This window comes from Microcebus murinus, chromosome 7 (assembly GCF_040939455.1).
Source record: "Microcebus murinus isolate Inina chromosome 7, M.murinus_Inina_mat1.0, whole genome shotgun sequence".
NCBI lineage: Eukaryota > Metazoa > Chordata > Mammalia > Primates > Cheirogaleidae > Microcebus > Microcebus murinus.
In genome coordinates this window covers 22,116,477-22,133,395 of record NC_134110.1, presented here as the reverse complement: position 1 = coordinate 22,133,395, position 16,919 = coordinate 22,116,477, and the positions used below count along the sequence as shown (strand labels likewise).

Sequence of the window (16,919 nt, the reverse complement as noted above, 5' to 3'; positions counted from 1 at the left end):
TCCCAGGGCAGCCTCCCTTTAGCCTCCAGGAGGCAACTGCTGCCAAGGAACCTCATCGTGCAGGGAGTCTGGGACTGCCAGCAAGTTCTGCTCCCTTTTGCACCAATCTGAGCCTGAAACTTTAGCCATTTGCACCTGGAGAGCAGGACTCAGCTTGGCTTTGTAGTAAGAAACCCCAAGTGTGAGTTCAGACTCTCCACTTGCTGGGGCAGGGAGCCTTAGGAAGATTATCCTGTGTTTCTGAGCTCAGCCTTTTCCTCATTCTGGATGTGACATCAGCTGCCCTGTCAACCTTGCAGGCTGACATGAGATTAAAGTGAAAGGATATGTGTGAAATATCACATGAATTAGAACACATCACACAAGAGGGCGGTGTTAGTCCTGGAGTGAGGTTCGTTGACAGGAAATGTCCACAATAGGAATATATATGCAACAGAAGGGATCTGAGCGGTGGGGAGTGAGATAGGAATGGGGGTCACTGCCAGTGGGTATCTGGTTTCTTTTGGGGATGATGAAAATGTTCTCTAATTAGCTGGTTGTGGTAGTTGTACAACTCTACTATACCAAATAAAAACCTCCCACTGAACTATATACTTTAAATGAGTGAATAATGTAGTATGTGAAATACATCTCAAGCTATTAGAAAAAAAAGTGTTAGGAGCCCCATTATTCAAGTGCATTTTTTACATTCTTCTAAAAATTTTTTTAAATTTCAAAATATTGCTGGGGTACAAATGTTTTTGGTTACTTAGTGATGTTTTGGATCACTTTTGTAATGCTTGGGTCAGGATTATAAATGTGTTCATCATTCAAATAGTGTTCATTGTACCTGTTAGGTAGGTTTTTGTCTCTCCCTTCCTCCTCCCTCCCCACTGCTTGATTTCTACTGAGTTTTACTTGCCTCTGTGCACATGTGTGCTCATTGGTTAGTTCTAATTTAATAGCGAGTACATGTGATATTTGTTTTTTCCATTCTGGAGATTCTTCACTTAGGATAATGGTCTCCAGTTCCATCCAAATTGTTGCAAAAGGCATTAAATTCATTCTTTTTTATGGCTAAGTAAAATATTCATTAACTATACATCTGATAAAGGGCTAATATCCATAATCTATAAAGAACTCAAGCAAATCAGCAAGAAAAAAAACAACTCTATTAAAAAGTGGGCAAAAGATAAGAACAGAAGCTTTTCAAAAGAAGATAGAGAAGTGGCCAATAAACACATGAAAACATGCTCAATGTGGCTAATCATCAGAGAAATACAAATTAAAATCACAATGGGATATCACCTTACTCCTGTTAGAATGGCTTTTATTAAAGTTCAAAAACAATAGACATTGGTGTGGATGCAGAGAAAAAGGAATGCTTATACACTGTTAGTGGAACTGCAAATTAGTGCAACCTCTTTGGAAAACAGTATGGCAAATCCTCAAAGAACTAAAAGTAGATCTACCATTTAATCCAGCAATCCCACTACTAGTGGGACTTCTACCCAAAGGAAAAAAGTCATTTTATCAAAAAGACACCCACACTCAAATGTTTATTGCAGCACAATTCACAATTGCAAAGATGTGGAATCAACCTAAGTGCCCATCAATTTATGAGTGGATCAAGTGCACTTTAATGCTCCGTGTTCTTTGAAACAATCCCCATAGTTAAGCCGTAATGAAGTCCTCAAATTTAGGCACTAAGAATAACAGCATTCTCCACCCCCTTCAGCTGTCCCCAGGCTCCTGCCTTAGCCCTGCCCTGAGGCGTTGCAGCCTGGAGAGGCCCCTGTGAGTGAGACCTGGCTCAGGTTGCCCCTGCTCCCTTGTGCACAGCCAGCTTTATGGCATACAGGGATCTTTGAAGTCAAGAATCAATCGAACATTTGCACTTTCCACTAAAGAGTAAAACAGAAAGATTTGTTGGATGGTCATCTAATGTGAAATTCCATTTCACATTGTAAAGCCTGTTCCCTATTTCTCCTTTTAGTGTCTGCTTCATATATGCAGGTGCTTTGATATTGGGTGCAAATATATTTATAATGGTTATATCTTCCTGTTGCATTGACCCTTTTTCATTACGTAATGACCTTCTTTGTCTCTTGGGGCAGCTTTTGGCTCAGTCTGCTTTGTCTGATACAGGTTTAGTCACTCCTGCTCTCTCTGGTTCCATTCTTACCCCCACAGAGCAGGGCCCTGAGCCTTCCTCCCCACGTACTGCAGAGCTGCATGCGACCATGCAGGGCTGGCGTGACTACTGGCTGCCGTGGGGAGCCAGTGTGCTTCTTGGGGCAGCCTCCCCACCCTGGAAGGTGACACCCTCCGGAGACCATCATTAGTAATCATTAGTAATAGCTACAGAGACCAGAGTAATAGCTACATAGACCATCATTAGTAATAGCTACAGAGCCATTGCTAACCCTAACCACAGAGCTGTCACGTCCCCACCCCCTCCTCCTGGTGTCTGGATGGAGCTTTGTGGGGGCATGTCCAGAATGACCTCACTGCCAATGACCAGGTATTAAAATGAACTGTAGCCACATGAACTAGACTCTTTAAACTGGAATATTTTCATTTTACCTTGGCACCTTTAATTGACACATTTACATTTCAAGAAGACTGAACATCAGCACAAAACACACAGTTTTGTAATTTCTACACTTATTTACATTAGATAAACAAAAGCCTGAGCAACGTATTATTATAAATATTCTGCTCAGGATTTGGCAGTGGAAGAAATTACCTATCAATTATGCATCATTCCTTCCTCCCCGCCTCCAGTCAGTCAGGGGCCCTGGGAGACAGATCTAGCACTCAATCAAATTTGCATAAGCAGAGACAGATTGTTTGCTAAGAGTGCATTTCTGCAGGAGTGGGTGGGGTTTAGGGGCCCCCAGGGGACAGGACAGGTACTGGGTTAGTAGCAGCTGAGCTGTCACTGCCGGGAGGCCCAACAAGGAGGAGTGGCCCCTGGGGACTCCTGTCAAAGAGGCCACCAGGAGATACTCACAGCCCTGGTCTAGGGACACAACCAGCCAGGGCTCCCTCTCTGGGTGGGAGCAGGGATAAACCTGTCCTCTCTGGTGCCCATCCACTCCTCCCTCGGACGGACCTAGCTCAAGCCAAGGGTGAGGCAGCCTTAAGTACGTTGCAGGCACTGAGGTAGGCATCAGGGGTACAGAGTGGAGTAAGAATATGAGGAGCCTGTGTATGGGAGTAGAGAGAGGGAAGCAAACAAGGATACTGCAGTCTCTGACAGGAGGGCTTGGGGCCTTGGCACAGAGAACCTCTCTGAGGGCTGGAGAGCCTGAGCCCAGGTTGGACAGCGGAGCTGCTCCAGCATGGTATGGACGGGCCGTGCTGTGTGCGCTGGCCAGGGGAAGCTCACACTGGCAGGGGAGAGAAAGGGCGGCAGAGGCAGTGAGGAGCCCACAAAGGGTGCTGCCAGACAAATGTGGCATTCACACATGCACCTGGAGGGACCTGAGAAACAGATGTGAGGGACCCAGGCTGCCGGTGTCAGGGCCAGCAAGGCTGGGTTGCAGGCTATGGTGGAAGCTTGAGTGAGAGCAGTGCTGTGCAGAAACAGCAAGGAGGTGGTCATGGTTAAGGAAATAGCCAGGGAGCAGGTTCTCGTTGAGGACTGATTTTTTTTTTTTTTTTTTTGAGACAGTGTTTCGCTTTGTTGCCCAGGCTAGAGTGCGTGCCATGGTGTCAGCCTAGCTCACAGCAACCTCAAACTCCTGGGCTCAAGCCTTCTGAGTAGCTGGGACTACAGGCTTGTGCCACCATGCCTGGCTAATTTTTTCTCTATATATTAGTTGGCCAATTAATTTCTTTCTATTTATAGTAGAGACGAGGTCTCAATCTTGTTCAGCTGGTTTCGAACTCCTGACCTCGAGCAATCCACCCGCCTCGGCCTCCCAGAGTGCTAGGATTACAGGCGTGAGCCACCACGCCCAGCCTGATGTTTGAGTGGATATGAAAACGAGAGAGGAGGTGGCAAGGACACCCAGGTTGCTGGCCCAGGTGCCCAGGCCAACATGGAGCCACCGCCTAGGGCACAGAATTGCAGAGGGCCAGCCCCCAGGTGCTGAGGCGATATGAGCTGGGGAGGGTGTCTGCTATCCAAGGTGCATGGAGTTGTGCACTGTGGCCGGTAGCCTTGGGGAAGACACCATGAGTGCTGTAGCCCGGCTCTTGTGTTTGAGCTGGTGCAGGCTGCAGACCCCTGCCAGCACTTGCTGGCACTCCCCTGTCTTCACACACTGGGACTCAGACAAATGAGTCCTGTTACCATCAGGAAGCATAGTCAGGAAAATGTAACATCTTCTGAGAAGGAAAAGCCAGGCAGGACATTCATCAGCCAAACTCCACCATTTCTCAAGGAAGCCCACGTGGGACACTTTTCAGTGGACTGTAGTTGTTATCATCAGACAGTCCTCTCATCTAGTTTTGCTTCTGGACAGTTTTGATTTGGAAGAGATTGGTTTGATGAGTCAAGAGACCCGGGAGTTGAGCTAGGTAAGCTCCCGTAGATGGCGTAGATTAAATGTTACAGGATGCATGCACCTGCTCGGCTGCGACTGGCAGCTTGAACAGCAGAGGTTTGTGGTCTTACAGCTCTGGAGGCTAAAAGTCTGAGATCAGTGGGTCGGCAGGGTTTTCCTGAGGCCTCTCCCCTTAGCTTGTAGACTGTGTTTTCCCGTGTCTTCACATGGCCATCCCTCTGTGTGTGTCTGTGTCCTCAGTTCCTCGTCAGGACACCAGTCACAGTGGATTAGGGCCCACCCTCGTGACCTCACTTTAACTTAGTCTCCTGTTTAAAGACCCCATGTCCTAGTAAGGGACCATTCTGAGGTTCTGGGGGTTAGAGCTGCAACATGTGCACTCTCAGGGGACACAGTTGAGCCCACAACAAAGAAGTAGGTGCTCAGTGCAGCTTGGCGGGCTCACGTTCTCATGTGTGTCTTCCTGGAATTGAGCCTTTTGCCTGTGTGACCCTGGGCCCACTCTGTCCCTGGCCAGACCTCTCTCTCTCACAACAAGTTCAAGGCAGCCCTCCAGCCCCGAGGGTGAGTTGCCCTCCAGCCTTCCTCTCCTCTCCGACGTGGGGGCCATTCACCCAGGAGTGCATCCCCATGCCCTCGTATCCACTCTGCCACCCCTCTGGCCGCGGTCCTTGTATGGGCAGATGTACCTGCTGGTACCGAGTTTCTGTCTGGCTTGGGCTGGTGAGAAAGTGTATGTCACGTCAAAGAACACTTCATGCAAAATACTTTTCTTGTTTCTATTGAGTTTATCACTTGTTTTTAGTAAGCATAACTGCAACTTAGGGGCAATTTGTTATTTCCTGCCATCCCAGAGCAATCATGCCTTTGTCTGGCTGAGGATCATGTCTGGCTGGTTATCCTCACTCTAGAAGCATGAAACAGGGTTTTGAACATAACCACGTCTCGTCCATGCTGGGCTCTTGATGCCTTTCTTAGCTGGCAATGAGGTTTTCCGTCTTGAATCTTTCTTTAAAGAAAAACCTCACTCTCTTTTGGAATTGCAAAGGGAGCCATTGACGCGGTGTTGATTGAACAGCCCTTTTCATTTGCTCTGCAGAAGAACCGTGGCTATGTTGGTAAATAACAGACTTGCAGAAAATGCATCTTCCCAGTGTGCATTTTAATCTTGACTTTATCATTTACCGTCTCTTCTTCACCAGGACATGTATTTATTTCCCTGGGGGTGGGCACCCTGCTGGGAGCTGGTGAGAGGGAAAGTCCTGCAAGGGTCCCTGGTGGGCTGCTGAGAACCAGAGGAGGAATTGGGTTTGTGGGTGTGGAGGGAGGGGTGTAGAGAGGACTGCCCACTGCCCACGGGAATGTGGCCTCTTGGAAGGTCCCTCTTGGTGGCATTACCCGGGTTGTGTTAAGCTGGGCCCCTGCTGTAGTTCTGGAAGCACCCAGGGGAACTAACCCTTGTGACCTGCGGCATCAGGCCCCAGAGTGGCCCTCGCACAGGCCTGCCATGGCCAGCACCGGTCATTAGTGAGCCAGGAGAATGAGTTTGAAAACCAGCAGCTTAACCTTGGACTGTCCTTCTGAGTATAAACAGCAGTGAAACAGAATTTATATAATTGTCTCATGGAATTTACCACATTTCAATTTAAATATATTAATATTTCTCATGACCTTATGACGTTTTATAAGAAAAAAATGTAGAAAAATGTTGCTAAAGTGAATATCATCCCCGTTTGTGGAGAGATATTTGTATTTTTGTGACCACTTGAGGTACTGAGTAGGAGTAGCGTTTTCTGTGAGGAGAAGGAGATGTACCAGAGAGCACCTAGCGAGCACCTGGCCGGCTTCCCAACTCTGTCCTGTAGTCAGGGCTCCACCCTCTCTAGCCCTGTCAGTCCCTGGAGTGGAAACAAGCCCACATGCAAAGTGAGCAAACATTAGGCTCCTGAACTGCTTCCAGGTGCCCAGTTACTAGTGAGCAGCAGCTCATCACAGCTCCTGGAGAGATCTGCTGGGACAGCCACCACTCTTGGGGGAAGTCCAGCATCTGGGCTTCCCCGAGCTTCTGCGTGTCAGAGCCTGGCTTCCCACGGCAGTGCTACTTGAGCGGAGGCTCACATACGCAACCCTGTGACTCATGCCAACTGTTCCTTAACAGCATACACGACAATGGGAAGAAGGCTGGACTGTATAAAGAAAACCTGTTGCTTCGAGGCTGCACCATCAGGAACACGGAAGCCGTCGTGGGCATCGTCATCTACGCAGGTAGGCACGGGTTCCTTACCCTGCCTGCTGCCAGGGGGCACGCTGTGTTCTCCAACATTTCTCTTTAATTTTTTTTCTGAGTATAAGAGTAATTATACACCCATGTAGAAAATTTGGAAAACTAGGAAAATGGAAAGGAGCAAAAGCAAAATTTATTTAAATAATGCCTCGACCAAAAGTGTCCTCTCTTGGCATTTTAGCATATTTCTTTCCATTTGTTTCTCCATAGTTCCTACATATGTAAGATTAATTTTATACCCTGCTTTTTCAACCGCATTGATGGTATCATTGATGGCAGCGTAGTAATTCACACGGAGTGAGTGTACTTGGTTCTAATAGCTGTTGGGCATTGATTCACCACGTCCCTCCATTCTCCCACCCAGGACACGAAACAAAGGCTCTGCTGAACAACAGCGGGCCCCGCTACAAGCGCAGCCAGCTTGAGAGGCAGATGAACTGCGATGTGCTCTGGTGTGTCCTTCTCCTCGTTTGTATGTCTCTGTTTTCAGCGGTCGGTAAGTTTCCTAGATGGATCCCGAATGACTGGTCATTGCCGAACAGCCTCCAGGCCAGCTTGGTGGGCTGCCCCAACGCATCGGACCCAGCACTCTAAAGTTAAAACATGCGTTTTTCACTGACTTGAACTCAAGGGCTGTTTGTGTCAGCCCAGGCCATGCGAGATGCCTAGGTGGATGCATGTGACAGAGTACAGCCTTCCTTGGGGATTGGTTCCAGGACCCCCGAGGATACCAAAATCCATGGATGCTCAGTCCCTGATATAAAATAGTGTAGCATTTGCATAAAACCAATGCACATCCTCTCATATATTGTAAGTCATCTCTAGATTACTTACAATACCCAATATGATGTAAATGCTCGTTGTTATACTGTATTGTTTAGGGAATGATGACAAGAAAAATAAAGTCTGTGCATGTTCAGTACAGACACAATGTTTTTTCTCCTAATATTTTCAGTCCAAGTGGGTGTGATGTGGTCTCAGAGCTCAGTGACAAAAGATACACAGGTGTGCAGGGCGTGAAAAGGGCTTCTGTTATCAGACAGGTGTGGGACCCGCTTCATTAAGTAATTCGTATTACCACGGGCTTTCCAGAGTCCCAATATGTGAATTTTGAGTCTCCAGGAAGGGGCAATAACGGCAGTATCAAGAGCCTACCACTTTCACACTTTGGGAAATTCCTTTCTGGGGGCTTTACTCTGTCAGCCGCCAGCGCAGGTGTAATTCCTGCGTCAGGGCCGTGGGTGCCGTTTAGCACCCACAGTGGGTGGCTCTTGGTGCGAGGAAGAGTCCAGGTCCCAGCTCCTTCCAGCTGCCTGATTGTGGGTGCCAAGAATATGGTGTGCTTTTGCTCTCTGACCCAGCAAGGCAGGCTAATAAAATCGAACGTGCTTGTGTCAGGTAATAATCTTAAAATTTTACTTTAATTTTCACTAGCAGTGTTCTTGTCTCTCTATTGGATGAGCAACGCTTCTCTTTGAACATTACTGCAGGACACGGATTGTGGGTACGGCGGTATCAAGACAAGAAATCATTATTTGATGTCCCCGAGTCTGACGGAAGCGCTTTGTCCCCAGTCACAGCTGCGGTTTACTCGTTTTTGACAATGATAATAGTTCTGCAGGTAACAACACTATCGTACCGTAACTGCTTCACTTTTCTGAAGAGAACTTAGTCATCGTGCTCTGCTGAGGGTTTTCTGTAAATCCTGCATCTGGGAGGACCACAAATACGCCTGCCTGAAGTTTTGCTTTTTACTTTTCCACCTAATTTATCTATAGGGTCTTTAATTGGGTGATTTTCAAGTTAAAATTCTCCTTTACTGTTTGTAAGGTTCTTACGCTTTGAGGGCTTGATTTTGGTCATCATTTTCACTATGTTGTTTTTCCTTTCAGTTTTTTTTAATAAAGTTTATCTTGGAATAATTTTAAGATTTACAGGAAAGTTGCAAAGCCTGATATAGAAACTTCCCATATATGTCTCACCCAGTTTCTCCTAATATGAACATATTACATTATCATGATACATTGTAAAAACTAGGAAACCAACTTGGTACTTTCCTTTGAACTAAACTCTGGGCTTCTTAACTGGGTACCCACTAGTCTTTCCCCTGGGGTGCTTTCTTCTGTTCCAGGGTTCAGTTGAGGGTATCACATTGCATTTATGGGCATTGCTTATCATTATTACTATTATTATTAATTCACAGCTTCCCCAACAACTCCCAGTCAGTAACTGGGAATCTATGCCCAAGAAGGTTTGTTAAAGGCTGGGGGAGGTCCCAGAGCTCCAAAGGGTGAGAAGAGCAGTGAGAGTCACCACCAAGCTTCTTGGGAACATAGAGTGACCAGAGGACATTTGCTTCCTCTTCACCTAGAAGGGAAGCTCTGCTGTCTCTTATCATATGTGCTTCATACAATGGAAAACAGCCTTACTTAACTTTCCAAATTAGTCTGTTTGGATAAATGCAAATTTTGTTCTAGGCTTGAGTTAGGACTATAGTTGGTGTTCTGTTAACATAGTTATGTTCCCAGTAGAACACAGCTCATCTGGGTATGATGTTCTGAGCCCATAAACATTAGTTCAATTCTGTTACTCCACAAAAATAAATAAGTAAATAAATATTAATTTCAAGGCAATGGATCTTAAATTATGGAGGTATAACCCGAATATTTTTCCCAAAGCTGCCTTCCCTTTGCTCTGCATTATAGGAGATCACAGTAGTTTTCCTTCAACACAAAACCAGCATCTGAAAAAAGATTGTCTCTTGCATTTGCAGCTACTGTGGGGTTGTGTCTGTGGGAAACGGGCAGCTCTTGTGCTTGGAGCCCTGGGAAAGCCTGGGCATCATGTGCCACTGTGCTGCAAGGTGGCTTTGCATGTGAGGACTCTGACTGTGTCATGTTTTTATTTCTCTTTTCTCTCTTTCCTTTCCTAGCTTCTCTCAAGCACAACTTAGTAACACGAAAACGCTTGCTTCTGTCCAAGCCATGGTTACCATACCTCCAGACACCATAGTGGATTTCCGCTCTGCAGTTGCACCATAGGCTGTCCTAGTTTAAAACTCTTTGTCAATATTCTAATACTTTTCCACTATTGACTCTAAACCGACCTAAGTGAGCTCTTAAAGGTACAGTATTGTCCCTACTTGCTTGTGGTGTAGTCATTTGCATTTAAATAGAGTGGACTAATTCCCCAGCTGCCTGGTCCTCCCAGTCATTCATTCTGTGTGCCTTGTGTCTTCTAGGTTTTGATCCCAATTTCCTTATACGTTTCCATTGAAATTGTTAAAGTGTGCCAGGTGTACTTCATCAACCAGGATATGGAGCTGTATGATGAAGAAACAGACTCACAGCTGCAATGCCGTGCTCTGAACATCACGGAAGACTTAGGGCAGATACAGTACATCTTCTCAGATAAAACTGGCACTTTAACCGAGAATAAGATGGTTTTCCGCAGATGCACTGTGTCTGGCATAGAGTATTCGCATGATGCAAATGGTGAGTCTGAGCGTGGGGGCATTCTGATGTGGGCCTGGCCAGAAAGCTGCTATATCCAGAGCTGCATGTGGAGACACACACACACACACACACACACACACACACACACACACACACACCACTAGCTTCAGGGATTGCTGGTTTTCCAGGGAGCATAAAGATGTAGCTGTCAGAGCAGCTCAGGAGCCTGAAGCCGGTGCTATTTATAGAACAGGAGCTTGCGCATTGCTGACGCCCTGCTCACTGCAGTGTCTGGAGCGGTGGGCCTCTGCGTAAGCACTCGTCTCTGCCGGGCAAGCGAGCAGCCAGGCAGGGCTCCTCGATGGGGGCTCCCTTCTGAGGTGTCCAGTTGCTTTACTCTGTCTCACCAGTGGGCACAAAGATGTTTCTGTTGTCACCCAGCCATCTTCTTGTCATTAGCCGAAAATTCTCAGAAGGGCCTTGGGTAATTCATGCTGCATTCTTTCCCTTGGAACACAGTGTCCCTGGGAGCTGGAAAGAAATGAATGGGCTCACTTCCGATTATTTAGGTGGTCCTGCCCCCCACCTCTCCTCTCCGTGTCCTTTGCTGTCTCCCTCCTCCCTGAAGGTTCAAGGGAGCCACCAGCCTCAGGAGTCAAGGGTGAGACTGCAGCCAGCCACTGCTGTCCCCTGCCAGGAGGAGGCGCTGTGTTGCCACAGGAGCATCTCTGGGGCCACTGCACCTCCTCCAGGGGTGCCCTGCCCTACAACCAGGACTCCCTTTCCTGCCCATGATGGCGTTAAAGACCATCAAAGAAACCATGCCATGAGAACAGAAGCAAACATAAAACAGGGAGGAGAGGGACAGCAAACAGGCATTAGTAGGAACATGTTCATTAGAGGGATTTGGTGGGAAGGATCTGTTGGAACCTTTGTGAGTTTTGTAAAAGCGAGAATTATCAAGATGTCCACTATCTTCCTCCATATAAAATTAAAACAGTCGTATTAACCAGAAGGCATAGGCACGTATCCATTCCATTTAATGTTTTTTATTTGCCACTCAATGTAGACTGTCAGTGATGGTATTCTATCCTCTCACCCATCCTCTCTCCACTCTCCTTCCCCTTCTCCTTCCTCCCCTTCTCTAACTGCTGAATGTGGTACAGAGCAGTTCAGTTGTGTGCTCTTCTTGAAAGTAAAACTCAGCAGAGTTGTGAAGGAATCAGAGACCCAGGCAGTGGGTTCTGCAGCAGCCTTTTAAAGTTGGGACCCACTGTCAAAGGAGTAGGTAGACAGGAGGAGTAGGTTTTGAGATCGATTGCACCTCAGGGTGACCCATAGCCAACAATAACATATTTTTCAAAATAATTGAATACATTTCAAATGTGTCATCATAAAAAAGATAGTAAGTGAGGTAATGGATATTTTAATTAGCTTGAATTATGCCACATTGTATAAATATATCAAAACATCACATTGTGCCCCATAAATGTATACAATTGTGATTTTTTCAAAGATAATAATAAAATTGGGATGTGAGAACCTGGGGGCAAAATCCCGACTAAGATGACAGAAAGATTTTGACAGTTGTCAAATGCTTACCATAAAACCAAAGGGCCCCATCATCTCCAGAAGACACGGGAGAGCATTTCTGGTGAGGAAATGAAACCACCATCAGTGTCAGCAGCATGTTTTAAAGACGTGCCTGGATTGGCAGTTGACAGGCACCCAGGGCAGGGAGGTCACCCAGGAGCTGGTGAGGTGTTTGGGAGAAGTTTTGCTCCTGAAGTTAATATCTCCCTGAGTTGGAATCCTGGTGTTAGCAAGTACTTGGCCTGGTGAGGGTGGGCTGGTGACACTCCCTTATCATCTCTAAAGGAAGGTCTGTTACAAGATGTTCTGTATAAAAGCCTGGCCCAGAGGCTGACCGGCTCCATGGGCATCCCTGTCTCTGTACCTCTCAGCTGGCCCCAGGTGTCAGGGTACCTCGCACCTCTGCCCAGCACTGCTCCTGCACTTGAAATTCTGATTGAACGCTTGCTTTGAATGAATGCTCCTCACGAACAGTGTCATTGTCACTCATCTGTGATTGAACAAGCTGTCCTAACTGGGCAAATCCAGGAAACTTTGTTCAGAGCATTTGGTTAGCAAGAAACAGAAGTGTAGGCACCTCTAAAGGAGACTCACTGAGTGTCCATGTGGCCATGGGACTTTACTCAGCAGTGCCCCCTAACGACTCAAGTGCAGCATTGTGGTCAAGATCCTTGTCAATGGAGCTTTGCCCGCTGGGTCCAAACCCTGGCCACGTGCGCCCCTGCTGTGTGATCTGGGAGGACTGCGAGCCTCCGTGTTCCATAGTGCCTCACTTGAACCGGGGGCAGGTCCGGACTTAGCCACCACACACATGGCCCTGAGCAGGAGCCTGGCACCGAGTGAGCACTGTCACTCTGTGAGACTGAAAGGCCCAAGGAAGGCAGGCAGCCCCATGACACCTGAGGTTATGGGCAGATCCTCCAGCCCCATTGTGTGGGCCGGGCCTTCCTCCAGACCACATGCCCACCCGACCCCATGCACCCCTAGGCTCTCCCTGAACAGAGGAGCTGTATGTAAGCCCACCCCCTGCCCCTGCATCGTGTGACCATAGCAAACTCAAATTCCCTGAGATGAGACTTGGTCTTCTCATCTGTGAAATGGGGTTGAGAATATCAGTCCCCCCAGGTTAACTGAAGGTGTAAATAAGTGAGAATGTTCTCTGTCCCTCAGTTGCTGCACACTCTCCTTCAGTGTGCCTTGTCATTAGAGAGCTAGGGTGGCGAGTACCCTGGGGAGGCCTGCCAGAGCCTCTTGGATCCCAAACAGCCCGATTCGGCTCAGTGTGCCCAGCCTGCCCCACGCTGTCTCAGCCTGTGTCTCTCTCCCCACAGCCCAGCGTCTGGCCAGGTACCAGGAGGCTGACTCGGAGGAGGAGGAAGTGATGCCCAGAGGGGGCTTGGCGTCCCAGCGAGGCAGCATTGGGAGCCACCAGAGCATTCGAATGATGCACAGAAGCCAGAGCACCAAGTCCCACCGGCGCACCGGCAGCCGGGCCGAGGCCAAGAGGGCCAGCATGCTGTCCAAGCACACGGCCTTCAGCAGCCCCATGGTGAGCATGCAGGGCCCGCACGCGTGGGCAGCCCCAGCACAGCCCGGCCTGCCCTTCTGCTGGGGCATCACCACCTTTCTTTCCCACTGCCATTTTTCCCGGTTCATCAAAAGTGTCTATATTTAATCATACAAGTACACTGCCGCTCGGTGGTTTAGCTCTGCTCAGTTGGCAGAAGCTTTTCTGGCCAACACCTTCTCCTCACTGTTGTATCTTTTCTAAAGCACTGGCACGGCCCCTTTGCCACAGTTTCTAAGACTGGGCGGTTGCCAGGTGAGCCACCCAGACGGGGTGATGGAGAAGAAGCCCATCCTGCCAAATGAAATGAATAAAACATCATCAGAACTAGATGACAACTGTGAAAAAGCAAAGCCAACTCCCCTCAAAAAAGTTTTAATTAGATAAACCCAAATCCAACAAAGCTCCTTTCTCCTTGGCTTGTCAGCTGCCCGAACATTCATGAACCACCAGCATCAGGCAGGGAAATTTCCAGAAGTGAGTAACAACCTCTAAAAGACGCTTTCACTTCTGAAACATTTTAAGAACAGAGAGGAAGAATGCATTTGCTCACTTTGTGGTGGTTTAATTCTTTCGTGTCTTTCTAAACCCATAAACAAGCCACCATTTAAATAGGGGTGATCTAGAATTATGGGCACCGATCGGTGGGTTTCTGCAGGGCCCCTGATACTGGGGAGCTCTCACACTTGGCAGGAGAGAAACTACCTTGAACAAATTTTCCTGACACCATTTTTCAATATGTGTCGTGAGTATTCGAAATAATCAAATTTTCACAACTAGCAACTTAGTGATTCAGTCAGAGATTGATGTCCATGGAAGTTTATCAATGTGTCATTTACATTAGCAAAACAGTGAAAGAAATTTAAATATCTGATGATAAACAGATGGTCAAATAAATTGTGGTATGTACATTTTGAAGTTGTAAAAAAATGTGTTTTCAAATAATTCTTAAAAGCCTGGAAAAGTTCAGACAATAATAAAGTTTCAGGGAAAATTGAAATAGCCAATATGTATATAAAATATTTTGATTATGTAAAATTTAAATGTAGAGAAAAAAGACTGAGAGGAAATGCAGAATCGTTTTTCAAAAACTAGGTATTGTTTCCTGGGTAGGGTGGTGTGATACAGATTTGTTGAATTTTTCTAGAGTAACACATGTTCTTTTATAGTAAGATATTCCAAGATATGTTATTTTAAAGAACATGTATATTTTATCATATATAATCAGAATATATGCATTTTCATATGTAAGTTATATATTTTTATACAGTTAAAATTATAAATTATGTAAAATTATAAAATGGCTTATATGCATGTGTGAGATGAAGTTCTGTTTACAGCCTATAATAAAATCAAGGTGTCTTAAATAGTCAAATGCCAGCACACTCGGCAGTTTACCGGGTCAGACTCAACTATTGCTCGACTATCTTTGCTTCCCAGGAGAAAGACATCACGCCCGACCCGAAGCTGCTTGAGAAGGTGAGCGAGTGTGACAGGTGCCTGTCCGTGGCGCGGCACAAGGAGCACCCGCTGGCCCACCTCTCGCCAGAGCTGTCTGATGTTTTCGACTTCTTCATTGCGCTTACTATCTGCAACACAGTAGTTGTCACGTCCCCAGATCAGCCACGACAAAAGGCAAGTTCTGGAGTGTCCCTGGGAACCCCCAGCACCCTTCTTTGCTGGCACCACTGTTGTTGGGCCTCCCAAGGGCGCAAGCTCCTCCCTCTCTGGTTCAAGGGGGATGCAGCAGGATGCTTCGTACAGGGCAGAACAGCTCTGTGGTTCTGCAGTGTCACCCCCAGGCTGCAGTGGGCAGGGGCCAGGTTTGGCGCCAAGTGGCAGAGGATGGACCACTGGAGGCCTGAGCCTAGGACCGGAGGGACACAGTGCAGCCAGCAGGGCCAGCCAGGGGTGGACAGGTGGGCATGGGGAGCCCCCACTTGCCTCAGTCCTTCTCTTGCTGCCTGGCCTCTGGCAGGGCCAGCCCTCGTGGGCAGAGACTGCCGAGAGACTGCCCATGACAGCCTACCCTGGGCCTCGGGCTCCCAGATTCAGCCAGGAGACAGGACAAGCAGCTGGGGGTCCAGACTCTGGGCCAAGACACTTGCACTTGAATCCTGACTTTACCACGGGGCAGCTTTAGGCAACCCATGCCCTCCCTGTGCCTCAGGTACCTCATCTGGACATGGACGGTGCTGAGGATTTATGGAAAGGGCTCAAAGCCCAAGCATAGCTCACAGCAAATGTATCTGATGTTAATAAAAACATTTAACATCTTCCAGAAGTGGCCAAGAATTATTCAGGGGTTGCTTAGGGTGGAGGAAAGAATACCCAAGTTGGCACTCAAGTTGGTTTCTTTGGGTCTAATACTAACATTTTCTGCCAAGAGAGGAAAGGCTGTTTGTGTGTGGAAGGACCCTCTGTCACCCTAGTGCCCCTCAGAAAGTCCTGCAGGTGGGCCAAGCAGTGTGGGAACGAGTGTGAGCTTCTGGGGGACACAGTGATTTCCTCACCTGTCTCCTGACTGCCTCTCTTGCAGGTGAGGGTGAGGTTTGAGCTGAAGTCCCCAGTGAAGACCATAGAAGACTTCCTCCGCAGGTTCACACCCAGCCGCCTGACCTCAGGCTGCAGCAGCATTGGGAGTCTGGCCACCAGCAAGTCCAACCATAAATCGGGGTCCAGCTTCCTGTCCAGCCTGTCCAGTGACAGCACACTTCTCAGGCTGGAGGACAAGCTAAGCCAGCCCACCACAGCCATCGCCAGCAACGGCTACAGCAGCCAAGCGGGCAGCTGGACCCCAGAGCCCACCCAGGAGCAGCAGCAGGAGCCGGAGCTGAAGAAAGAGGAGCTGGAGCTGCGGTACGAGGCCGAGAGCCCCGACGAGGCAGCGCTGGTGTACGCGGCCAAGGCCTACAACTGCGCGCTAGTGGATCGCCTGCACGACCAGGTGTCGGTGGAGCTGCCCCACCTGGGCCGCCTCACCTTCGAGCTCCTGCACACGCTGGGCTTCGACTCCATCCGCAAGAGGATGTCGGTGGTGATCCGTCACCCGATCACCGACGAGATCAACGTCTACACCAAGGGGGCCGATTCAGTGGTCATGGATCTCTTGCTGCCCTGCTCCTCAGGTAGGGCCCCCTGCCCAGCTACACCCCAGCTCTGCGGAGGAGGTTCTGAGTCATCTACCCACCTAGTCCCTTCCCTTGAGTGAAGTGATTTTCATTCATCCCTTTTCCAAAGCAGTGCCCATCAGGGAATTGCATGGCTCCTCTGCATCCCTGTTCCTGCGTTTGAAGGGTTTGGACTAGAATGCATTCAGGGTGCTTCACCTCCTAGACAGCCTCCTACCCAGAACAGTGGGGTTGGGGGTTACTTGGGGAGTGTCGGGTTTTAAATCTGAACAGTGAAGGTTGAGAATCCTACTAATTCTGGAAGGTTCCTTCCTGCCCTGTGGCTGGGGTAGCTACAAGGTCCAGGCCCCAGAAGGGGTCCAGGAAGTGGGGGCCGCTGGCTAGGTTCACCAC

General features: G+C 48.2%; 1 protein-coding gene across 2 annotated transcripts in view; it reads left to right on the top strand.

The window, feature by feature from the left end:
- Positions 1–16,919, top strand: part of ATP10A (ATPase phospholipid transporting 10A (putative)) — a 152,460-nt gene that overhangs the window by 105,304 nt on the left and 30,237 nt on the right. For both annotated transcript variants that reach the window (XM_076004887.1, XM_012760152.3), the window contains exons 4-10: positions 6,655–6,761; positions 7,145–7,276; positions 8,271–8,401; positions 10,022–10,274; positions 13,160–13,377; positions 14,836–15,030; positions 15,935–16,523. In XM_076004887.1, the coding sequence (XP_075861002.1) occupies positions 6,655–6,761; positions 7,145–7,276; positions 8,271–8,401; positions 10,022–10,274; positions 13,160–13,377; positions 14,836–15,030; positions 15,935–16,523 (1,625 nt within the window). The remainder of the gene's footprint in view (positions 1–6,654; positions 6,762–7,144; positions 7,277–8,270; positions 8,402–10,021; positions 10,275–13,159; positions 13,378–14,835; positions 15,031–15,934; positions 16,524–16,919) is intronic.